General features: G+C 40.6%; 1 protein-coding gene across 1 annotated transcript in view; it reads right to left on the bottom strand.

The window, feature by feature from the left end:
- Positions 1-27,016, bottom strand: part of ZCCHC2 (zinc finger CCHC-type containing 2) — a 59,232-nt gene that overhangs the window by 15,582 nt on the left and 16,634 nt on the right. Inside the window, exons 3-10 of the mRNA XM_025364944.1 lie at positions 25,810-25,921; positions 22,715-22,791; positions 20,499-20,570; positions 15,168-15,280; positions 7,177-7,271; positions 4,698-4,781; positions 2,889-2,946; positions 428-563 (exon numbers count right to left, since the gene is read on the bottom strand). Of these exons, the coding sequence (XP_025220729.1) occupies positions 428-563; positions 2,889-2,946; positions 4,698-4,781; positions 7,177-7,271; positions 15,168-15,280; positions 20,499-20,570; positions 22,715-22,791; positions 25,810-25,921 (747 nt within the window). The remainder of the gene's footprint in view (positions 1-427; positions 564-2,888; positions 2,947-4,697; positions 4,782-7,176; positions 7,272-15,167; positions 15,281-20,498; positions 20,571-22,714; positions 22,792-25,809; positions 25,922-27,016) is intronic.

Raw genomic sequence — 27,016 nt, 5'->3', positions numbered from 1 at the left:
TCCTCCTGCCTCAGCCTCCCGAGTAGCTGAGATTACAGGTGTGCACCCCCACACTCAGCTAATTTTTAAATTTTTTATACAGATAGGGTTTCACCATGTTGCTGAGGCTGGTCAAATGTGTGGCTTCAAGCAATCCTCCTGCCTTAGCCTCCCAAAGTGCTGGGATTAGAAGTGGGACCCATGGTGCCTGGCAAGGTGTCATATTAAAGTGTACTAATCTTACACAAGCAATAAAAGTTATCTAAATACACATTTTCAAGTCTCAGAAGAGCTTAGATCATATATAAATATAAAGTCTAAAACTTAAACATTCCTTCATTTCTTCTTACCAGATTACTATCTGACTGAAAGCTTACAGAACTTAATTATTTTCTTGTAGAGTAGCAATGCTTTAACTATATAGGTCCAAAACAAACTCCCCACACACCTGGTCAGCTGAGGTCACACAGTGCTCTGGGTGCTGAATGGTGGTACAGCTTTGCTTCCTCCAATCCACAATTCCATTCTGTTCAGAATATTGCATGGTAAGCCCATCCAGTGGAGAACAACTTGTACCAATATTGCTGCCAAAGAAAAGTTTCTGAAAGTGTGAAAATCTTCCCTCAATAGTAACCTGCTATTTCATTTCAATGAAGAAGTTACAGTAATCCTTTTTTCAATACATTAGTTTCTTCACAGAATGCCTAATGATGGGTCTAAGAAAAAAAAAGTATACTATGAGAAATAAACCACTACACATCTATTTATCATTAATACCTGTCTCTAAAAAGAGTAGTAACAGCTGCACACTCTGCTTTTAGACACTGCGTGATGGTGATCATCATACACTGCTTATTACAGTTGGGACAGAGAGGCTTACACAATCCGCATCTTGAGAGCACTGCTGTCATGAGTACTTAAGTAACTGAGTACATGAAGGGACAGGATAATGAGAACAAAAAACCAAAGAAACAGACAAGAGAAATAGGCCCCAGCAGAATTCAGATGATAAACTTATTGGACATGGACTTTCAGATAACAGTGCTTAACACAGTCGACAAATATAATACTGAGGATTTTGGAAGAGAAATTTGGAAAAGAAAAAAAAATGTAAATTATAGAACTATAAAATAAACTAATATTACAAACTCAACAAATGGGAAATAGATGGAGAAAATTAGTCAACAGGAAACAGATGAAGAAAACCAATGAAGAAAACATTGGTCAGAAGAAAACAGATTAAAGCACTGAGAGTGAAAAAAATGTGAAAAACAAAAAAGGCTTAAAAGACATGAGACGGCAAGGCACGGTGGCTCACATCTATAATCCCAGCACTTTGGGAGGCTGAGGCGGGTGAATCACCTGAAGTCAGCAGTTCGAGACCATCCTGGCCAACATAGTGAAACTCGGTCTCTACTAAAAATACAAAAAAATTTAGCCAGGTGTGATGACAGGCACTTGTAGTCCCAGGTACTTGGGAGGCTGAAGCAGGAGAATCACTTGAACCCGGGAGGCAGAGGGTTGCACTGAGCTGAGACCGTGCCACTTCACTCCAGCCTGGATGACAGAGCAAGAGTCCATCTCAAAAATGGGACATGGTGAAAAATCTAACATACAAGGATTTGAAGTCTTGGAAGAGGGAACAAGAGAAAAGCGGAGAAGAAATATTTGAAGAAGTAAAAGCTAGTTTTCTAAAATCAAAAGACATCAAGCTACAGATTCAAGAATTCATGCAAAGGAAGCTAGGAAAACTGCTGAAAACCAGACAACAACAAAACCTTAAAAGCAATCAGAGGGAAATGCATATTATCTTCAAAAGAGCAGCAGTAAGACCGATTGAAACTCTGGATGTCAGATGACTTAAGTGTGAGTTCCTCTCAAATGAAGACTCCAGAATAACAAGAGTTTATTTGTGAAAAAATCCCAAAAAGCAGGAGCAAGGAAGTGGAGAGAATGAAATGGCAAAGGACTGCAATGAAGAGTCCACAGTGGAGGCTGGAAGCATCAGCAGCTCCGAGCCTCTGGGCCCTCCCAGAATGACAGACCCAAAAACGATTGAGGCAGCCTCCTCTGTGAGCAGCCAAGGCCCTGAGGCGGAACATGGAAAGTCACGGCTCCTACTTGAGGAGCAGAGTGCTAACATGGTATGAGTCAGAAATCACACAGATGGCTTTATGTGATCTGCAGGAGAAACTGGAGGTTAGCAGAGAGAATAAGATGCAAGGAAATAAAGGGAGAACCAGAAGATGAGGAAGCTATACTTTCAAAAAGCTCATGGAAAATAACTGCCCAATTAGAATCCCACATGTGGCAAGAGTATCTTTTAAAAATGAAGGCAAACTAAACATTTTTTTCCAGATAAAAATGTAAGTACATTCATCACTGGCTGATGTGACTATAGGAAATACTCAAGTGTTCTTCAGTTGAAAGGAAAATGATCATAGGTGGATGCTCAGAGACACAGGAAGGAATGAGTACACAAACACTACAAAAAGGTTTCACGGGGTTTAAAATTATACAGAGAATTAAAATGTATGACAGCCATGGCTTACAAGTTAGGGGGAAATAAATGATGTTACAGTAATCTAAGGTCCTCAAATTGTTTGGGACCAGTACAAGCACAAATATCCCACTTTAATAAGTCAAAGATACGTAATATAATCTCTAGGGTAACCACTAGAAGAATTTAAAAACATTGTAAAACTATCAAGGCTAACAGGGGAAAAAAAAAAGTAGAGACGAAAAACAACTCAAAAGGAGGCAAAAAAAAAAAAAAAAGTGAGAAAAGGAAACAGAAAAAGTGGAGAAATAAAAAGCAAATAGCAAAATGACAGAATTATAGCCAAATACATCAGAAATTTAATTAAAATGTACCAAAGCACTTTTTGTTTTAGAAAAAGGATACTTACTTCACAATGGGATTTTTCCCAGTATGCTTCTTGTGGATTATGGTGTGCTGCAATACATCTAGGAGAGAGGAAAAAGTAACTTATTAAATTAAATGCTGCAGCAAAAACCAACAGTAGGATGCTACTAGTCTGTATGATCATAACCACTGGTGACAGACTGTATGAAGCACTTCTAAGCATTTCTCAACAAAGAAGATATCTTAAGCAAATTTTTCAAAAACACAGTAAACTCTGAATTACCTTTTATATCCTCTCAAATGTCTTCCACCTAAGAGCAAATCAATCTTGTTCAAAACTATGAAAGTCTATTATGAGCATGTCCCTACAAAACTAAAACATCCAATTTCAGATAGAACTTTTTAACCATTAAAAAATGAAAAGTTTCAAACATTCAAACCTGTATTTGTTAATATAACAAATGCCCAGGTACACCACCCTCCAGATTGCTCCATATTTGCCTCTTTTAAGAAACAGAGTATCACAGGAATGACTGAAGTCTTCCTCCATTCCATTCCCCCCTCATCTCTCTAGAGACTAACTAGTACCTTACTTGTTGAAACATTCTAGTTCAAGTTCTAACTATCCATATATGTGTGATCATAAACACATTAGCTGTTACATGTTTCAATACACAACTGTCCTTCAGTATTTGCATGTAATCTATGCACATCCTCCTGTATACTTTAAATCATCTCTAGATTACCTATAATACCTAATACAATGTAAATGCTATCCAAATCGTTGTTACCCTATATGGTTTAGAGAATAATGACAAGAAAAAGAATTTTTTCCCCCAAATACTTTCAGCTCACAGTTGGTTAAACCCACCAACGCAGAGATGGAGAGCCAACTGTACTATAAATATCCTTTATTTTAATTGCTACCTAGTACAAAGACATTATATTTATTTATAACTTTATTAACATTTGAAATGTTCATGCAATTTGCTGGTATTTGCCCTTGCAAACAATGCTGCCTCAAGGACCTGTGCCCATGTCCCCTTTTGCAGGTGTGTAACAATTTTCATAGATGCAGAATTGCTGGACAGCAGCATATAATTATCTCCAACTTCACTACACAGCACCAAATTTCTGTCCAAAATAGTTGTGTCAATTTATAACCCCATCAGCAGTGCCTGAGAGTTCCCACTGCTTCATATGCTTGATGTCAGACTCCAAAATGTTTTGTCAATCTGCTGAGCGTGAGATGACACCTGTTTCCATCTGCATTTTCCTGATACCAGTGAGGCTGCACACTATGTAATAGTTGTTTAGGTTTCCTCATCTCAGAATCACCTGTTTATGTCTTTCACCTATATTTCTGTTGGGCTGATTGTCTTACTGACTTTTTAGGAAGATCCTTCCATAGTCCGGATATAGTCTTATCTGTAAGTATCTTGCAAACATCTCCCAATCTATGGATTGTCTCCTGGCTGTATGGTTCCTTTTGCCACATGGAAGCTCTAATTTAGTAAGATCTCTACTGTGGTCATGCTCTACTTTGTTCAAGAAAGGCTTCTCCTCCCAAATTAACATTTAAAAATTTAAATTTTACATTTTACATATAAGTTGTTACTCACTTGAATGTCTTCTGCATGATGTAATTGGGAATCTAATTATACCTGTTTTTTCATATGGAAAATCAACTGTGCCAACACCATTTATTGAACGGTCTATTCTTTCTCCACTTATTTGTAATGCAACCTCTGTCACATTGCAATTCCCATATGTCAATTTCTCCACTCCTGAACTGTTCTATCCATGTGCTATCAGCAGGCAGAATGATTTACTCTAGTGAAGCTACATTTACCTTCTTCTTGACTTGAAGCTTCAGAGCTGTCTTCTTTTAAGTGTTCTAATATCTTAGAAGTCTTCAGAGAGGATTGTAAGTTATCTGCAGGAAGTATTCAATACTATTAACTTTTCAGGAAAATTAAAATAAAGAAAACAAATATAATAATTTTTTTTTACCTAAGGAAAATGAATGGGGGGTGAGTGGTGAAGAAAACACGGCTACTAGTGAGAAGGCAAGCTGACACTGCCCAAAGCACTAGACTGTGAGTGGGAACCGTGATCAAGGAGCCAGCTGTTCCCTGAAGAGCGAATGACCGGGGCAAGTCATTTCATATCTGTCAGCCCCAGTGTGCTCATGAGAAAATGAGCAAATAAAGTAGAAATGTGCCTCTTAAACATCTGTGGTGTGGTAAAGATTCAGTTTTTATTTTTTTTAAATCTTCAGTTTGCTGTGGATCGTTACTTTTGTAAAATACAATAAAATACTGTGGCACTGTCAAATTGTTAATCTCTCAGTGCCTGCTCTCAATTTCTGTTCTCGTGTTACAGAACAGTAACCAGCAATTTATGGACCAGCACTGGCCCATGCAACACATTTTGGATTACTTCCCCATTAAAACACAGGCCAGAAGGACTCCACAGTTCAACATCTTAACTCATTCAGGACTTTAGCATTGTTTTGTTTTCAGCGCTAGTTTTCAGGATATGGAGTGATGCTCTCTGTCCCAGAGAATAAAAAGGTAAAGCTGTCAATTAAAAAAAAAAAAACCCAACAGTGTATGCAAATGAGCCTTGAAAACAGTGTATTCACTAGTGAAACAACTCAGATATGCATGAACGTTAGGCTGACAAGATTTCCCACAATCTCAAGTTCTGTACTTTCATACAGTGTTTTAATTTTACAAACTTGAAACAAAATCCACCAACCTCTTTAGCACTGCTTATGTAATTTAAACACTACCACGCCCTCAAGATGAGTTTATTACTTATATATGAACTCCTCACTTGGGTGAGTTTTCCTGAGCAGCCTGTTCATCTGAACTGAAAGTTTAACTTTGTGCTCAATTCAATGCCTTTTTGAAATTAAACTGATGCTACTGATACATGTTCAAAACAAAGCACTCACATTTGGCTCAGGGAAAAGCACTCACTGATGGTTAAATCTACATAGCTCCAGAATGATCAGGATTCTCTTAATAAATGCTGTTGCTATCATTCAGCCATAAATTTAACCCTGGAGTTGTGCATTGTGTCTTGGTCAACTAGTCATAAAGAGTCACATTTTTAATTCTGATTGATAATTACGTTAGCATTTAACACACTTAGAGAAACTTTAAAGGTTAGCCTATGTAACACTCAATCATACTATTCTTTAACCTCTTTTTCTCCCACCTCAAATTGAGGAAATATGTGTTTTTCTTTCCCCTTTAAATACAGGAAAATATGACTCTGTTGAAAGCAGAGGGACAGTTTTAAAAAAGAAAAATGTTCCCTGCCATAGTAGCTATGCCTGAAGTTCAGCAGAAATTCTGCTAAAGGACACGCCAAATTACTGACAAAACATTTGTAAAAGGCAGGCTGAAGTAGATGTGTAGAAAATTAAACACAAGGCAGACAGTGGTGAAAGCTGAAACAAGAGGGCAAAACTCAACATACGGAACATAAGAAAAACTAGCAAAGCTTCATGGAAGAGGTGATGTTTCAGCTGGGCCTTAAAACAGGTGTGATTTTAACAGACTATGACAAAAGGACGGATGTTTAAGTAAAGGTACAAATGAGCAAAGACACAGGACAGGCAATGGCTGGGCGTGCTGGGAGACAGAGCACAGGGAACAGAAGGAAGCTCCTGGAAGGTCACAGTGGGGCCTGAATTTCAGACCAACCAGGAATTTAACACATTTATCCTTGTGATAATCCAGGGATACATTAGAGTGGGAAACTAGAATCTGAGAAGAGTGAGGGTTTACCTTTAATAGTCCTTGCATGAAAGAAAGGCCTAACTGTAAACAAGGGGATGGTAAGGAAGGGACATAAAGGAAGACATCCTTTGTCTGGCATGGGTTGTCCTTTCCGTGATGAAAACAAAGAGGCAGAGTGAGAAGAATAGGGCTAATGTTTTCTGTCCGATCGGCTGGAAAGGTCAACTGGAAACAGGTGACAGGAGGAAGACAGACTAGATCATACACCAGCACGTGGCACTGTAAGGTCTCCAGCCGGTGATGGGACAGTTCCTGCCCAGGAAATGAAGGACTGGCCACACCCCAAAGTCTAGAGAGACTCAGACCTTACCTTGGAATCAGTCTGCTCTGTTATATTAGCTTTTATACATGACTTTCTTTAAAACTGCAGTGTAAAACTCATTAAAAATGACAAATAATTGTATGTCACTATTCCTTAACTTTAACTAAAGTGACAAACCTACAAAAAATGACATGGTAAAGCAATAAAATCCAACAAAGAAAAAAGACTTCCACAGAGGGACAGAGGATGCTTACTGAGACTGTGTAGGGAGTCTGATGATATGGACTGAAAGAAGCTGTGTACTTTCTGACTCTGTAGAAAAGCTTGTGATGAACTTGAAAATAGCTGCCTGCATATAAAAAGAAGAGAGATTTGTTAATTTCAGGTAATGTTAATCCACAAGAAGCTCAGTTTCAATTATAAAGCAGACTTAAGTGGCAGTTTAATTCAGGTATGGAAAAATATTTTTCCTGTAGAAAAGAGTATTATTTTCTAATGTATTTCCTATGACAAGAAATCAGTAACATTTAACAAAACTCATTGGCAAGAATTGACAAAATAGGTGCATTTATAATTTTGTATAATCTAATGGTAAGGTTTCAATTCTGGCCCAAAAATGTATTATTCCAGCCTTTGCCTAAGTGGTCCAACAGCCACCCTTCTGTTCAGAAAAACAACTGCAATTTCTTTACTCTTCTTCACAGGTGTTCTTCTCCTCATTTGGCTGTACTATTTTTTTTTTTTGAGACTGAGTTTTGCTCTTTTTGCGCAGGATGGAGTGCAATGGCACAATCTTAGCTCACTGCCACCTCCGCCTCCCCGGGTTCAAGCGATTCTCCTGTCTCAGCATCCTGAGTAGCTGGGATTACAGGTATGTGCCACCATGCCTGGCTAATTTTGTATTTTCAGTAGAGATGGGGTTTCACCATGTCTGTCAGGTTAGTCTCAAACTCCTGACTTCTGGTGATCTGCCCACCTCAGCCTCCCAAAGTGCTGGGGTTACAGGCATGAGCCACCGAGCCTGGCCTCTGGCTGCACTGTTTTTTTTTGTTTGTTTTTTTTTTGAGACGGAGTCTCGGTCTGTCGCCCAGGCTGGAATGCAGTGGCCAGATCTCGGCTCACTGCAAGCTCCGCCTCCCGGGTTCACGTCATTCTCCTGCCTCAGCCTCCCGAGTAGCTGGGACTACAGGCGCCCGCCACCTGGCTAGTTTTTTTGTATTTTTTAGTAGAGACGGGGTTTCACCCCGTCTTGATCTCCTGACCTCGTGATCCACCCGTCTCGGCCTCCCAAAGTGCTGGGATTACAGGCTTGAGCCACCGCGCCCGGCCTTGGCTGCACTATTAAGGGACATTCCCACACTCTCAAAGTAGGAAGTTGGGAAGTTTGGGATGCTAAGAGTCCTGGAAAATGTGGAACAGTCAATTATGTAGTTATCATATATTATACATACATTCTACAACCTAAGGCATGACTGACTGATGATTCATGTTGAATGTGTATCATGCCATGAGTCAAAGTTATCTCTGAAACCCAGCTTTCCTCATATTTTATTTATGTAATTAAAAGACTCCAGCTGGAGGTCTTCCCGACAGTGGTACCTGTAAAAGGGTTCTTGGACATACAATTAGAGCAGAATCAACTAGAAAGTTTACTTTGGATTTGAATACCAGTTCAATCACTTATAAGCTGAAGCACCCTAAACAGTTAGCCTTTCAACTTCCAATTTCTTATGGTTACGAGAATCAAATAGTACACATAGATAAACAGTCACCCTACCTACTACTTAGGTGCTTAACGTACAAATCCCATTCTATTAGTTTTGAACACTTTTAATGCTCATTTTAAATTTTAATTCTTAATTTATCCCCCAAGGTTTTTGACCTATTATTCAGATTAATTACAAAATCAGATACCAACAGATGACCTTTATGGGCCAGAGTTGCCTTGTATATCATGCAAGATTGCTTCTTCGTATTCTAATGTGAAAATAAACATTCAATAGGAAGACATGCATGAAATTAAGAGATGAAAGAACTGAGATCTGAATTCAGGAGCAAATCTAGATTTCCAGGTCTGAACATATTACCTAAGGCTGACTTTAAAATCCAAAGGCAGTGGTGGAACCCATACCCAGTCATGTTAGAAACCAACTGGTCAAAAGCACAGGCACACCTTCAATTCAAGGCCTGAGTCCCAAGGAACAGCCCAGATATAACTCCAAATCCTATGTACACATCCACTACAGGAACACTGAGTATTACATTTAAACCACAAATGAGAGAAAGGCAGGGGACTGAAATCAGCATACAAACTAAAGTCAAGGCTCATTAATGAATAACCACAAGATGGCAATTATACTGCTATTAAAAAATCAAAGTGGCCATAAACTACTTGATAAATCAAATCAATAAGAAAAACAAGGTTACATTTTGACATGACAGAAATCATCCAACCCCTAATTGACATTTCAGGCCGTATTTTCATTTTCCTAACCTATAACATATTTGAGACTAAATGCAGTGTGTCCTGTACCAACCAAGATCTGCATCACTTATAAACATTTCCTATTTCTCAGTTTCCTTTCTTCTCCCTCCTTTATAATTGCTACACTTCTGAGACACAAAGGATGACCTACTAATTTAAAACCCACAAACTGAGAAGGAAGTGTCCTGACATCCTATTAATGGTGTTGAGGCCACAGGCGAGCCATTTGGGAAAAGATACGAATCCCCACCATACTCCTTACATCAAAAAAATTACAAATGAATCCAAGATTTTTTTTTTAAAGGAAGTATCAGAAGAAAACATTTAAAAAATATTTTTTGAAACATATTTCAGATATGTTTTCAAACATATCTTTGAAAAGGTCTTTCTAGGCATGACACAAAACCCTGAAACCACAAGAGAAAAGATCAATAAATCTGACTACATAAAAATTTAAAACACCTGTATGGTCACGAAGTAATCGCAAGCAGGGCTCTTTCCTTTATCTAACAAGTAACTCTTCCAATCAGTGACACCAATGAAGCACGGAAAGGGCTGAAAAGGCCATTCACAGGGAGGCGGCAAAGGCTACTCAAACACAAATTGAAATCAGACTGTCTTTCTTTCTGAGATGGGTGAAGAAGAGCAATTGAGAATGTTTTGAGTCTGCTCAGGTGGGAGATACAAGTATGAGGCCTCAGAAGATAAAAAGTGCTGCTACCTTTTTAGAAATAGTTTGAAAATATTACATGTTTAAAATACATGTCACTTTTGACCAATTAAAATATTTCTATAAATTGATCTTACAGATAAATGTATCCATATGTGTTAACAATATATACCTGGAGAGGACTGCTTGAGCCTAGGAGTTTGAGATAAGCCTAGGCAACAGAGCGAGGTCCTGTCTCAAAAAAAAAAAATTAATAAAGATAAAAAATAAAAAATTAAATAATCATACACCTGTACACTGTAGTAGTTTAAAAATATTTAGAAACAACTAAAATGGACATAAAATATGCTGATTAATTACAGTTCAGCTAAAAAGGAATATTACGTAGCAAATAAAACAGCCATCTTTTTACATGTATTGATGTGTTACCATGTCCCAATATATTTAAAGAAAAAGGTGGCAGAAAAGTACTAATATGTATAAAATACTTCCGTTTGGATAGTCAATGAAATATATATATACACACACAAATCTAAGGGCATTTATGTGCACAGAAAATTTTGGAAAAGTTAGACTACTTTAGCTGTTAGAGTTGGAGAATGGGAAACCGGGAAATTTTCTCAGTCCACACCTCTGCATTCTTCAAAATTAGTTTTAATAACATCTTTACAGTAAAAACGCTTAAAACACACAGACACAGACATGCACAAGAGGCCAAGTATGATCAAAGCTGAGGAGAATCCTAAAAGCTTTAACAAGGAGTCACACATATACTTTGTTTTTTTTAAGAGACAGGGTCTCACTCTGTTGCCCAGGCTGGAATCCAGTGGTGCAATCATAGCTCACTGCGGCCTCAAGCTCCTGGGCTCAGGTGATCATCCCACCTCAGCCTCTGGAGTAGCTGGGACTACAGGTGTGCACCACCACACCCGGCTAATTTTTACCTTTTTTTTTTTGTAGAGATGGGGTTTCACTATGTTGCCTAGGCTGTTGGCCTCAAACAATCCTCCTGTCTTGGCCTCCCAAAGGGCTGTGACTACAGGCATGAACCACTGTGCCCAGCCGCTTACTTTTTAATTGGGGTCCTAGCTGAGAGCCATTTTTTGAAAATGGCTCCTTCCAGAAATAGTTAATTTTTTCCTTCTGAAAATCCCAAACTTACGAACACAGTACAAAGGCTTTTTTCCTAAACCATAAATACCTGATATAATGGCTAACTCCTGGAAAGACATCAGTATTTCCTACGTTCTCCTACAATCAAAATCAGGAAATTAACACTGACCAATTTTTACTTTCTATTCCTCAGGTCCCATTTAAGTTTTGCCAACTGACCCGTTTCATATCAAAGATCCAGTTCACATCTGGCACCACACTCAGCTGTCGCACCTAAGAGGACAGGCTAGGTATACTCCGGAATGCTGTCCATGCTGGTTTGTCTGAGGCTTCCCCGCAATTAGATTCCTGGCAAGAACAGAGCAGTGGGGCTGTGTGCTTCTGCTGCAGCCTGTCTCGTGGAGGAGATGCTGACTGCCCACCATTGATAAGTTCACTTCAGCTGATTACAATGGTGCACGACAAGGCTTCTCCACTCTAAAGTTACTCCTTCTCCCTTTACGATTAAGAAGTATTATTCTGTGAAAAAAATTCTGGGAAAGGACTTCGATACTGTAAATATCCTATTCCTCAAACACTCAACCTATTCACTTATTATTTATTTCAACATGGACTCACGGTTTCCTATTTTATGCAATGTACTATTATTATTTGTCCTGATGTTCTATTTACCCTAGATGTGACACTAGAAGCCCCGTCAAGCTGGCTCTGTCCTTTTGATAAAACTGGATCATTCTTTGAGCACACCCGTGTTTTCTGGCACCACAGGCTCATCTTGTACTTTTCCTGCCCCAGCCCTGAAATCAGCTTTTCAAAACTTCAAGGAACTCTAGTTCCTTTTAGAGGAGCTCTAGTTCCTTTTAACGGAGAATCACATAGAGAAGTCAAGGTCTGGGCACAGGTATGCCCACTGTTACTGGGATGTTGCTACTTCCAGACCCTTTCAATGAATCACACATATGCACCCATATCTATTTCTGTATCTGCATATACTAGATACCATGAGTTCACACCAATGATTTCAATTCCAATCAGACACTCTAGGGATCAGGGTTCAACCTGGTTTTGTTGCTTTTCATAGGATAACGCCCTTTTCCAAAAGAAAGAAACCTGGTTCTCACTGTCCTGAATATATTTACACAGTTGCTCCAATCCCCTACAACAGGCTCTCTCCTCTGTCGCTGCTGCTCCCTTCCAACCCCTGGACGGGTGCCCTCCTGGCCCTGCCTAGGCTTCAATGGCCTGCTAGGCCATTGCTCCACGCATCTGCCCTCCTCACTCTCTTTGAGCTCTGTGACATGGGCCAGGCCTCCCACCACCATCGCCCATGACAGAATGGCTTCCTCACCCCACACAGGTCCCCTTCTCCAGTCCATCAGGGCACATCCTCCTATCCTGATGCTGCTGTCTACCTTGCTCTGCCCCACTGAGTGGCTTTAGGACTTAACTGGTCAGAAGGGACAGGAAAAAGAAAACGGGAGCCAGCAATGACTTTTGAAACATGATAGTCGTACAAAGAATGCAGTCAATGGTATTACTAAGACCTGAACCACATAGTTCAGCATATCTCCTAGAACACACAGGCATCAAGGGTTTTTCCGAGACAGGGTCTGGCTCTGTCATCCAGTATGGAGTGCAGTGGCACTAACAGTTCACTGCAGCCTCAAACTCCTGGGCTCAAGTGATCCTCTCATCTCAGTCTCCTGAGTAGTTGGACCTACACACGCCACTACACCTGGCTAATTTGTAAAATTTTTTGTAGAAACGGAGTCTCATTATAATGCCCAGGCTGGTCTCAAACTCCTGGCCTCAAATGATCCTCCTGCCTCAGCCTCCCAAAGTGCTGGGATTACAGGTGTGAGCTACTGTACCCGGCCCTCTCCCTCTCTTTCTCTCAATCTTTCCCCTGTGCCCTTTGAGATTCCCCAAATATGCAGATTCTGTGCAGGCAGCCTGTATCTCCTTATTTCTGATACAATCTGCCCAGCCCCTGGACTCCAACTGTGCTCACTGCCACTCACGTGGAAGCTGATCCTTTCCCCACAACCTCCTAGCATGCATGCGCCTGCACTACCTTGACTCAACCTGCCACTCAGCCGCTCTGCGTCAACTGGACCTAGTCTATGTCACGCACCAACCTTTAGGTCACTCTTCCATGCTTATATTCAATTTTGGCCCTGGCCTGTCTCCTCCATTCCAAATCTTCTGTCATGCTGGGAGCGTACACGACCACATGGGTGTCTGCATGGGTGACCCACCTGACACTAGGCTCTTTGGCCGCCTTTTCCCCAGTAATTTCCTCACATTCCTATCTTCTTCTAGTATCTTACTTCCACTGTCACATCCCAGATCTTGCCATACAATGAAAATACTCTCCCACTCCCAGATTTCTGCTTGTCTCCACTGGGGAGCAAACATCCCCTTCTTTTCAGCCTCGCACATCCTGAGAATACTCACTGGTCCCAATTCCCTGCTCAGGAGGGGCCGCAACAGTCAATGACACACACCTCTGCTCTCCCTTGGGAAGTCGGCTTCCCAAACTGGGCCACCTCAAGTTTAGAAGGCAGATGATAGGCTGTCTTACTTACGCCCTGAACCTAAGCCATATAGGCTCCAGCACTGCTTTTTATGTAATGTATTTATTAATAACTGCAAGTTTCCAGTAAAACAGCATGTTTCCTTGGCCATTATTCCTGAATTTATGTCCCTCCTACAGGGAAGCCCTCAGAGAGGTGAGCGCCACGACTGCCAAAACCATCCGCTGACCTCCACCATCACCTCTAGATCCACTCACCCAGCTGCCTTGCTGTCATCCCCATCCCAATGAGACCCTCACTGCTTAATTACCCGATTACTCCCATGGCACCTGTTTTCCAAGCACAGTTCATTCCACTCTAGCAGACTCACCTATTTTCACTTCCTAGTCCAGCTTAGATCTTGTAACTGCCCATCATTTGTTAAAAACTGAACATTTTTCCCCAAATTTCCTTGCCTCATTGTCTTGCTGTCACATCCAAGAAAGCCCTATCCAGGATACATACAACCACTTGCTTTCCTGACACTTGGACCTGAGCTGCCGCGAAACATTTAAAAAATAGCTCACACAACAGGACAGACCAATACCACGATAACGTATTGATCTTCAATCTCAAATGGACTCCACACCTTGCCCAGCTCACTTGACTTCCTTCAGCAGGTTGTCCTCCAGATCTCCACATAATGATTTACATCCCCTCTACCCTCAAGCATGTGATCCCACACCCTCAATCTACCCATTCTTAAGCAAACCTCTTACTTTAGAGAAGCCATTAATTGGGCAAAAGATCCCTCAACTTCCCATGATGAAACAAGTACATTTCCCTACATCCACACTCATCCCGCCTCCACAGGGCCCTTGTGCCGCCAACGACACGCCTCGCCTGTGTCTTCAATTTCTTCCTTTGTGAGCACATGGGAGGCTCCCGGAATTAATCCAAGATCATCTCATCTAAGCGGGTCTTTCCCAACAAGCCCAACAACCTCATGTGGGCAAAACCTTGACCTCTGGCAGCACCAAAGCTCCAACAGAGCAACGGCCAGGAAGAGCAGGTGCTGGAAAGCAGGGCTGCCTTTCACTCTCCCACCCACCAGCCCACGCACTTGACAACTTAAATAAAACATCTCTTCAAAGTGGAGCTCCTGGACAAAGGCCTCTTTCAATAAGTATTTTATAAAGAATATAAGAGGCTTTATTCAGTATCTGCATATTTCAGAAGCAACTAACTTTTATGATATGAGAGAACTAAAGAGTACAATGATAAAACTAGTTTGGTATCTTTTACTATGAGCCTAGACCTATATAGCACAAGGATAACATGTCCATTTTAAGAAGTACGCCAGAGAAAGATCTCTATGATTCCCCCACCTGAAGACCCCATTTGGAGTGGCGCTTTGTCCTGTCTGTATGCTGCTGAAATAGGCGTTAGGTAAATCATTACCTTAGGATGGGCTCTAGGTCAGGATGTCGCCGTTCTTCCCTTTTCAAGGAACCCTGATTCAGGGCTCTTAAGATGGTCTTGTCAAAAGTCTCTGAAGACAGTTCCTTTGGAAGCTAGAAAAGAAAAACCACAATATCCAATGTTAAGTTTCTCACTTACTGGTAAATATGTTACAAGTCAGATGCATAAAATGAAGACTAACACCTCCTGCTCATTATTTTCCCAAAAGCAGTTTGTTTCCCAAATCTTCACAACACCTGACCCCATAATGAAGCAGCACAGACCTTTCCTACTGGGAAATGCACCATCTTCTCATCGTACCTCAGGGCTCCCCCAAGTGCAGGGCAACCCACAGCATTCAACATGTTCCTGGGACAGGAGGACGCCTGCATGGACCTTACACTCCGGCTCCACATGCCACACTGAAATGACACCCATGCTAAGGCTCTCGAGTTCAGGTGAAGATTCTTCTGCTCAGCATAGCTAGTACTATTTTTACCCTGGAAGAGTATTCCAAGGAGTGTTATCTGCGCCTTTGCCCTTAGCACTTTTGTGCCTCCTGTTTTATGTTTTACTCTCAGGCAATGTCAGATCACCAGTGCTATGCAGCAAATAAAGAACTGAATATGAGAGACAGGTGAGAAACCCTCAATATTACTTATTTATATAAAAACCACGCACTGGAGGTGCCTCACATGATTGAGGCAATCAGATCAATGTGCTAGAAACCACACAAAAAATCAACACTTGGCCAAGAAAAATTTTAGATTTTAAACAAAATGTAATCAGTTTACTTTTTAAAAATCCTAGTAAACTGATTATTCATAAGCCAACTTTTCAAGTCTTTGAAAAATTCAAAGTTTTAAATCTGACTTTTCATAACTAATCTGTGCTATTACTGGCATTTTCACTAAAATACAGAGAACCATTAACAGTATCTGAGAAGCCACAGGAATACAAAAATATATACTGATTGTTGATTTACATATTGAGCTCTGAGAAGTCCAAAGCAAATTTTCTTATGAAAAGTAAATATTTTTAGTCAATTCAGAAACGAGAAATTTAGCAAAGGTAGCATAAAGCACCCCTCACTGTGGCACAGGAGACTGCAAGATCAAGATGCCCTGTCAGAATGAAGTCCCTCTGGTCAGATGGAAGGCTCTGTCGGCATTCCACACACCCACTGTGGAAATCATGCCCTCTGACCACCAACAGGAGAAACAAGGTCTGAATCTATCCATCTTCTTTTTTTTTTTGAGATAAGAGTTTTGCTCTGTCACCAAGACTGCAGTGTAGTGGCATGATCTCAGCTCACTGCAACCTCCGCCTTCTGGGTTCAAGTGATTCTCCTGCCTCAGCCTCCTGAGTACCTGGGATTACAGAGGTGCGCCACCACGCCTGGCTAATTTTTTTTTTGTATTTTTAGTAGAGAATGGGATTTCCATGTTGGTTAGGCTGGTCTCGAACTGCTGACCTCAGATGATCCACCAGCTGTGGCCTCCCAAAGTGCTGGGATTACAGGCGTGAGCCGCCATACTCGGCCTCCATTTTCCAAACAAAGAAATCACTCATTTCAATATTTATATTTTGATATTAGCATTTTAATACAGACTTAACAGCACCAGGCATATATCCTACTACCCATTTTAAACACAATTTATACTGAATATCTGTACACAGCCAAAGAAAACCAGTGTCAGTGAAAAGTCTATTTCAACCACCAAATCACTGATGGTTGTACTGAACACCGAAGGCAACAGCGTATAAATATTCACAGTTCAGTGACACTGTTCACGTTGCTGGGCAGACTGCAGGTATGCGGTCATCAGCATGTGCAAACTGATTTATTTTCAAGTGATTTTTATGTTCAACTTCCAGGGCCTACTTGCAGTCTTACAGAAAGGCTCATTTGCTTAAAAAAACATATGTATATATATACACACACACACACACACACATACAGTTTAAAATCATGTCTTTTATATTCTAGTCACGTGTTTTGAATTTTCTCACCTTTCAATCCTAGTTCTAGCAAACCCAGCCTCCCACCTCCAGAGCTCCAGCTCAGCCTCAGAACAAGTTCAGAGGAATGAAAGGTTTTTGCACTGAGCTATTACAAATGTTGCTCTCTAAATACGCTGAGACCAATGGATAATCTAATGTTTGTGGTAGTCCTTGTTCATTCAATCATTCAGCAAATTTTCAAACTCCCACCGTGCCCCAGGCACTGTTTTAGGAACCCTGATACTGCAGTGAAGGAAGAAACAAAAACCCTGGCTGCATAAGAGTAGACATTCTGATCATGAGAAACGACAGCTTAACTGCTAAGAAGAAAAACAAAACAGGGGACTAGACATGGTGGCTCACGCCTGTAATCCCAGCACATTTGGCCAAGGTGGGTGGACCGCTTGAGCTCAGGAGTTCAGGATCAGCCTGGGCAACATGGCAAAACTCAATCTCTACTAAAAATACAAAAATTATCCGGGTGTGGTGGTGCATGCCTGCAATCCCAGCTAATTGGAAGGCTGAGGCACGAGAACAGCTTGAACTGGGGAAGCAGAGGTTGCAGTGAGCCTCTCGAGATGGTGTCACTACACTTACACCCCAGCCTGGGTGATGGAGCAAGACTCTGTCTCAAAAGAAAAGAAATTAAAAAAAAAAAAAAAAAACCCACAAAAACAGGTGAAGGGGGCCAGGATGCAAAGGACAGAGGCTGCTATTTGTATGGGAAAAAAAGACTTGAAATATTGACCTCCAAATCACATTTCCACACTACAGCAAGCTAGAAGTACAGGTCAATAGGGTCTACAGAATAAAAAGGGTGTTCATTTGCACATGTTGTCAAAAGGACAGATTTTGCTCCTGAACTTTTTTTTTTTTTTTTTTTAAAGACGGAGTTTTGCTCTTGTCGCTCAGGCTGGAGTGCAATGGCACAATCTCAGCTCACTGCAACCTCCACCTTCTGGGTTCAAGTGATTCTCCTGCCTCAGCCTCCAGAGTAGCTGGGATTACAGGTGCCCACCACCACACCTGGCTAATTTTTTGTATTTTTAGTAGAGATGGGGTTTCATCATGTTGGTCAGGCTGGTCTTGAACTGCTGACCTCAGATGATCCACCTGCCTCAGCCTCCCAAAGCACTGGGATTACAGGCAAGAGCCACTGAACCCCGCCGCTCCTGAACTTGTGTAGATGATGTTAAAAGGAAGGTAAAAGAGAAAAAATTATAAGGCAAAGTATCATACAATAGGCAGTATGTTTACAGAAGTACACAATGTTGCAGATTATTTCATGTAATTGAGAGGCACTTATACTATTTGAGAAAAACATTATATCCAAATACTGGCTAAGCAGGGTGTTCATTAATTGCTATGATTCTGAAGAGTGAATTACTTATTTGGAGTTGTATTTGTTTTAAAGCACCTAAGCTTTTAGAAAAAATGGGCGACTGAAGCAATGAAATCTGTCAAAGCACAAACAGCTGAAGCTTCCAGAGGGAAAGCCAGTAGAAGGCAGACTCCATGTGCTAGGCCCCAGCTGGCGGTCAGCTGCATGCTCTCTCAGCATGAGGGACAGGGAAGCAGGACCTCACACACACACTGGCACCAAGTCACTCGGTCTGGACCCCCCCCTTTTCAAGGCTCTTCAGCCTCAGCTCTGTACTCCTGCAACTTGCCCACAATTCTGTTGTGGGAAGGACAGAAGAAGGGAAATGAAAACAGGCTGCTCCTTAACCCAAATGAAGCCTGTTCGTGATCACCTGTCTAAATTTTGATAAATTTCTTCTGTTCAGAGGAAAGTCAGAAATAACTAGAAGAGATTGTAAAAGTATGTGGAGGTGGGGTGAGGCAGCCCTGCTTAGCCGCCTCTGTAATTAGAACCTCATCCAGGCACTCATTTTCTCCAGCAGGGTGCACTGCCTGGCAGATGGAGCCTGCCCCGGCCCGAGCAACTCTTCCCTGGCATCCTCACGACTGTTACCATGACTGAGCACAGCAGCCAGAAGCTCACAGACCCATGCCATCTCCCTCGCCAAGGTGTCCAGAACTGACATGTCACAGGCAGTGGCCTCTGGCATCTGGAAATGAGTGAAACTTATCCCCCAACCTTACCCAAGGCAGGTCACTAATGAGTGGGAGAAGGAGTCCTCAACCCTTAACTGACAGAGCCTAGTTTATAATAAACCAGAGGAAAATGGAACTATTTAAGTCATCCCTGGGTGCTACTTCATTCACAGGGACTAACAAGAAATTCAGCAGAATTCACACTTCGACAGTCTTCCTCAAGGAACCAGCATCTAATGTGCTATTCAAAGCTCTACAAATTGATGAATAAAATGGTCTCTCATAGATTTAAGAATGATCTGAAAAGGATATACTTATGGTGACAGACAACCTAAAACTAGCACTAGCCTCAAAATATCATATATGTTTAATAACTACACTTGTACCCAAAACTTAGTAACTGAGTTGGGAATGTTTCTGGACTTTCTGCTTTCTCTCTCTACTAACAATAAATTTTAAAATATTTGCTTACTGAAAAAGAATAATTTATCAACCATTTATACCTATTCTCTCTTTTTGATATTTATTTCTATCCACTTTTCAATCAAATCATATTAGTATAAAAGAAACAGGTGACGGTTTGAACAAAATGATCTAAGATACCTTTCACCTCTGGAAAGTCTGTAATAAAATGTTTCTATTATCTTCTTATTCCCAGTAGTTTGGAGATTCTATCATATGGGGGTGAGGTGGGGAGGAGCTGGAACTCAAAGAAGGAAGAAATGGAGAAATATTTCAGGGAAGTGCATAGCTGAATAGTCGTGAAATCTGAGAACTCCCACCAAGCGGAAGCAAGCCTCATCTGGTTCTGCAAACACATTATCTACTAAGAAGTCCCTTTGCAAGCAGCCACCAATGATGCACATCTCTGCAGGAAACTAGGAACAGGGCTCCATTTTTTTTTTTTTTTCAAGTAGAGGCAGGGTCTCACTAAGTTGCCCAGTCTGGTCTTGGAACTCCTGGCCTCAAACAATCCTCCAGCTTCGGCCTCCCAAAGTGCTGGGATCACAGGTGCATGCCATTGTACCCGGCCTCCATTTTTTTTTTTTTAAATGTAGAAATCCCTTCATCATTTCCTTATGTTGGTAATGTCAGGTAAGAAAACATGTTTAGAATAAGATGACGTTTTCCACAGCTAATGTTCATTTAGAGTTCTGAGCCAACCTTTATTTATATGTTTTAATTTTCCTGTTTTTTTTTTGACGTTGAGGTTTCTGGATTCTGTATATTATATAAAAATCATTTTAACAACAAAATCTATACTTTTACCTTCAGTAGAAATTCCTGTAGTTCTTGGTGGGTTTTTGTTACTGTTGTGACTGAAAGATCAGACCAATTTACCTGATTTAAAAAAAACACACATATTATATGGTTATTCCTTAGGCAGGAACTGGCTAGAAAAAAGCCATGTGCAAAAACAAAGGGCCTTACTTAAATTTTACTAAGATTAACAATTAGAAATATAAAGTTAATCTGGCATTGTCATAATTTCAAAATTAGTAAAATTAACTGCACGTTGACATATGCTACTCAAAAACGTTCTAATAACTCTTTTCAAAATGACACTTTTTAAAACCTATCTGAAAATATGATGTTTAGGAATTTTTCAGAAAGGGATATATTTATTTTCTATGAACTTACAGAAATCTAAAATGACACTTTCGACAGTACAAATCTTTGCCACTCAAAAGGTAAAAATTCTATCTCCTGAAACTTATTATGTATACATCCTTATTAAGTATACACCCTAGAGTTTACTGCCCTCTTTGGTAGTACCATTTCATATTTTTATGGAATTTATGGTTAGAAGAGACTTCATCTTTATCTCAATCTTTAAAATCCTATTAAGATGCTAGGGACAGGTATGATTACTTCCATTTTGAGATGGAGAAACAAGTTCAAACAAGTTAGGTTACTGAGGTGTGACCCTAAGTAGGTGCAAGAGTCAGAATTGACATCTCTTGTGCTACCCCACCCACCACCTCCTCGATGCTTTTCATCCAGTGGACTCAATTGTGGCCCCCTAATAATTTCTACCCTATAATTATTTGAACTAAATAAATATTTGCCCTATGCTACTATCTAGACCTTACCAACTTGTAAGTAATCAGATACTTTAAAATAAAAATTTCTATCTACGAGTCTAAAATTAATATCTTTATTAACTGGCACATCTCTTAAGTGATTTTTAAGTATTCAAATGTTTGCAGAGCAGCTACTTGTGTTGGGCATTGTTCTGACTCTTGTATCAGGGGATGCAGAAATGGACAAGACAGTTAAGTCTCCACTGACTGAGTTCACAGGCTAGTGCAGGAGACAGATCAAAACCAAGTGAATATATAAGAATTTCCATCAGTGCTTTGAAGAAAACGCATAGGGCATGGTACAAGAACGGGGAGATGCACATGAGCTGGGGTGTCAAGAAGGATCTCTGAGGAGGGAGCTTTAGAGCCAGAAGGTGGCCTGTCCTCGGTCTGGGGGAATGGGGGAAGAGCATTTCAGGCAAGAGGACAGTGAAGCCTTCAGGAAGGTAAGCTGTGAGCTCCAGCAGCAAAAGTGGCCAACCTGAGCGTGGAGAGCAAAGAGCAAGATGCATGCCACAGTAAGACACCAGGAGATTAGGGCTGAAATCTTGCAAACTGAGGATCTTTCTCCCTCAAAGCAAAGCTGGAGTTCTGAAATTCATTCAACGAGCAAGTCAGACATGGTGGGATGGCTGAGGACGAAGATTCCTGCTCTCCATGAGAATATCTACTGGAAAGATCTGTGAAAGATACAAGGGCAGAGTACCACGGATGAAGGAGAAAACTCCATGAGAGAGGGACAGCCAAAATTTGGCAAGCAATGCCTTTGGAGAAGAACTGAAGTGAGGATGCACAAAAATGTGGCATGGTTCCACCTGGCTTCAGGGTGTGTGCCGTCCAACCTGAGGAGAAAGGGCTGTAGCTCAAGCAGGGAGAAGTAAGGAAGATGTGAACAAGGAATTCCCAATACAGCTGATGGGCAGAAAGACATGGAAAGTCTTCACCTGGGAGCACAGAATCAGAGCTGGGCTCTAGAGCTAATCCCAGCTGTGGAAAGGACAGGCAACAAAACCAATCATGAGTAAGAAGACAGGGTAATGAAGTGGGAATAAAAGCATCACAGAGAACAAAGAGGAGGAGAAAAATGCCAGGGAAAACAATGCCTGTGATCTTGACTTAAAAAACAATGGCATTTTTAAAGATATATCCTACATCTTAATTGTGTCCTTATATCTAAGGTTCTTACTTCTTTTTAATAAAATAGCCAGGGTTATTTTAATGTGATGTAACTTCAAAAAAACGTGGCAAACCATTCAGTAGTATATGACAAAAAACAGTACATTCTCTTAATTAAAAACAAACACATATACCTTTTCCCTTAAATTAGCAAACCCACCCCAACTTTTCCCAAAGATCACTGAGCACAGCATGTCAGGTATCTTTTGTGGGGAAATGGCTTACTTTGAAAGTGTACTCCCAGTATTTGTCAGCTCTTTTTCTCTGGACTCCTTTCAACACTATCTTCTCAATGTGTACAGCTGAAAGAAAAAAACACGCACTGACTTGTGCTATAAAGACTACAGACACATTTCACTTACCTAAAGTAACCCTAAAAGTTGACAAGTGCTTAACCATTAAGCTACTCACTTTCATTTTATGACTGGTCTTAAATCATGAACTTAAAAAAAAAAGAAAAAAACTGGAAGCACAGCGATGTGCCATCCACCCATGAAAAAAATTTTTTTCTATACCTATACAACATGCTGAGTGTTTAATTTCAAACACTCAGCTAACACCAAAGATATTAAGGATAACAATAAAAGGTACCTGCAATTAAGATATTTTTCCAAATGCTAATCTTCCAAATTGTTACACAGATGACCACAAATACAGCATTTTAATATCAACTAAATATGGTTCTTTCAATTATTAATACATAGTAGGTATAAATTAGAAAATATCTAGTTTTATATTTAATTTTTTAAAAAAACTACTCAAAAGTAATATACCAAGCTGATAAAAATTTCTAATTGGGAATTTAAAAATTATTTTTCTCAAATGTAACCTTCAATATCATATAATGGTAAATATAAACTGAACATTATAATAAAGGTTCATTGTGGCAAAATTTTTTCACATTACAGAGATGAAATAGTAAGCATAAATTATATTAAACTTTAAAACACTCTGAATTGAACTAGATAATCAGTTTATTTATGAAGTAAGCAAACGTATAAATCCCCCAGCTATCCATTTTACAACCCCTTTAATAAAAGTACCACCTTAGGAAACAAATCAATTTCAAAAGAGCCAATCTACTAAGTGTACTCTACTCTAAGGACTTGAAGACACTGCTGTTCAGGGTATAAACAGAAGAAACCAAACTTTCAGGATAATGAGGGAGATAATATCAGGCTGATAATGAATATGCTAAAGATTGCAAAGAAGAGGTTAAAAAAGTAACTCAACAGAATCGGGGGGTACACTGTTGGATTCAGGAGAGCAGCAGATGGAGGAAAAGGGGGGCATTCATTCATTTTGCCTTAGAGGAAGAAGTTAAAATAGACAAAGTGGAATACACAAAGTGACAAAAGCATAGAGGAGGAGTAAGGCTGTTAAAAGACCATGGAAGGTGGGCAATGAGAAGGCATGAAGCGTAAGATACAGAAATACACAGGGGAAAAGACATTTATAATAAATAAAAGATATAACATTGCCAGTATTTTGTGTCAGCTTCCCAAATATATAGTATTTGGTGGCCTGCCTGTGGGCCAATTTCCCCTTTGTGGGCCAGAAATGTTGAGGACAGAAACAACGGAAAAATCTCAAAAAGCCAGGCAAGAGCCTGTAACTCCTTAGAACTGTACAATAGTATAAGAGCCAAAGTGGTGATGGGAGGGTATGCTGTTTCCAAAAGCTATTATATTAAGTTAAAGGATGACACCATTAAATAAAAATCTTCTGAACTTATATTCAGAAATAAAGCAGCTGCTCTACTTCTTCAAATCATTGGGCTCAAGGGTAGGGGATCTTGGGTTTTATCTGGTCAGAACCCAATTTCACTTGGCACAAAAAGCCACTAGGACACTACAGGATATGGGAACACAGCTTCAGCGATGATTTCAAGTTCTGTCTGCTGTTGGGTACCAGAATCAAGGTAAGAGAAGACAAGAGTATGTGGTGAGGAATGGCCACAGTGAAAGTACCCCCAGCCCTCATATATTAAAACTAAAAATCATGTATTACACTTTCTAAAAGCAGGAATACAAGAAAAATCATCTACGGTGCCACCTTTACAGTTGTCAGCATTTTGATATAATCGCTGTGTTCTTCTAAAATATTTTCATTAAAAAAAAAGGACCTTCATTGTAAAACCAATTCCACTTTAGGTTATCTGTATGTTCAATGAGCTTAGCTGAAGTAGTCTGATTAAAGTAGTTTAGCTGGAAAGATAGGAGTACCGTGATAGTCTTGAACAGAAGTGGTCATTATGTAAACACTTATGTTCAACATTAAACATTCAGACCTATTTTTCCTGTGAGGAAAAATGTATTACACAAAATGGATTATTACCGGGAAAAAAAGGAGACATAATGACATAAATTCAAAATTGTTATAACTGAGTGTGAAGCTTATCATATATCCTTGGCTCTTTTAAAGCCCAGATGGCAGTCTGCATTTTCCATTTCAGTTTCTTTCCCAGAACAGGTTAATGGCTCCCCAAATGCAAAGACAAAAGAATATTTGAATTCATTCCTGTTCAGATGGCAATGTTCTTCCATCCATTCATTCCAGCCCTCTTAAAAACTGCATTATTGGCCGGGCGCGGTGGCTCAAGCCTGTAATCCCAGCACTTTGGGAGGCCGAGGCGGGTGGATCATGAGGTCAGGAGATCGAGACCATCCTGGCTAACACGATGAAACCCCGTCTCTACTAAAAAATACAAAAAACTAGCCGGGCGAGGTGGCGGGCGCCTGTAGTCCCAGCTACTCCGGAGGCTGAGGCAGGAGAATGGCGTAAACCCGGGAGACGGAGCTTGCAGTGAGCTGAGATCCGGCCACTGCACTCCAGCCTGGGTGACAGAGTGAGACTCCGTCTCAAAAACAAAAAACAAAACAAAAAAAACAACAAAAAAACCTGCATTATTGCAGGAAGAATGGATTTATAAGTAACTTGTTCACTCTTACAGAGAACTTGTATAAAATTCACTTTTTCAGTAGACACTCAGCTCAATTCTACAAATAAAGCACTATACTAAATACTCTGCGGGTCTCTGCCCCCCAGAAGCATGCAACCAGGTTTAAGATCCAGCCAAGACAACGGACTACAGAGCAGAATGACTGCGTGCATGCTAGGACAAGCAGGGCTGTGGCGCAGGAGACACCCAGCATGCAGATGGCAGAACTAGGAGGACTGGCTCTTGAGCGAAGCCTAGGACCAGTAGGACTTCTCCACCTCTAAAAGGAGAGTAAAAAGTTTAGAGTTAATCAGCGGAAAGAGCACCCTGTAATTTTTTGATGTATTAATGCTTTAAGTTTACAAAAAATAGAGCATACCTTCTCGCTGGGCTCTGTGAGGTGCCACGGTGAGTCCGTCCTGAGGTATTGGGGCTTGCTCTATTAAACTGCTCTCGTTATTTTGCATGTAATCACCATGAGCAGAGTTGTTCTAGATGAGAAAGAGGGAGATGTGTTAACTTACACCATGGACTAAGAGTAATAATCACAGATTTAGGTCTTCCCGTTTTACCAACAACCATTTCAGTGGCAATTTTTAGAGATCCAATAGGCGACTGCACACTACGGGCACAAAGGCACAGTGTCGGAGCCGCAAGCAGAAGACGAACACTCTATTGAAGTACTGACTGTCCTAGCTTTCTTGGGACACAGAAAATTGCTTAACACTACACAGAGTTGCCAAAGATGTCAGTTCTGAACCAGAATCAAAGGAACACATAACAACAAATGGTGTCCTTTACACTAATCCCCCATAGGGAATGGCATGTGGACTTTTTACAAGAATCACCACACCATTTTTTTTTTTTTTGAGACAGAGTCTCGCTCTGAGGGACATTCTCTTATTTCTTTTTGTTAAGGCCTATGAGGTTTTATTTTTCTGTGCATTTATGAGGTTGATGGGAAGTGCTGTTTATCTTCTGAAGGGAGGTACGTTTTTTAAGTTTGGTGTTGTATGTACACCACATTCATGTAAAAATTGGAAGATGATGATTTGGTCATGACCTGGGGGCATTTTTTTTTTTTTTTTGAGACGGAATCTTGCTCTGTTGCCCAGGATGGAGTGCAGTGGCCGGATCTCAGCTCACTGCAAGCTCCGCCTCCCGGGTTCACGCCATTCTCCTGCCTCAGCCTCCCGAGTAGCTGGGACTACAGGCGCCCGCCACCTCGCCCAGTTGTTTTTTGTATTTTTTAGTAGAGATGGGGTTTCACCAGGTTAGCCAGGATGGTCTCGATCTTCTGACCTCGTGATCCGCCCGTCTCGGCCTCCCAAAGTGCTGGGATTACAGGCTTGAGCCACCGCGCCCGGCTCACCACACCATTTTTATTCATTGTTTGGGTTTAATAACAGTCTAAAAAGATGCTTTGTTAGGAGAAAGTCTTAAGAAAGGTATCATCAATATATGCCAAGGATTTCTAAACAAGAATATGTATGGACAGGGAGTTTACCATTAAGGTTCAGTCATCTAACAGCAACTGGGTGCTCTAAACCTAACTGAGTTTGCTCAGCCAGTCACTAGTGAACTGG

The sequence above is a fragment of the Theropithecus gelada genome, chromosome 18 (genome assembly GCF_003255815.1).
Source record: "Theropithecus gelada isolate Dixy chromosome 18, Tgel_1.0, whole genome shotgun sequence".
NCBI classification, from domain to species: Eukaryota; Metazoa; Chordata; class Mammalia; order Primates; family Cercopithecidae; genus Theropithecus; species Theropithecus gelada.
This window is presented reverse-complemented; position numbering and strand designations above follow the sequence as displayed.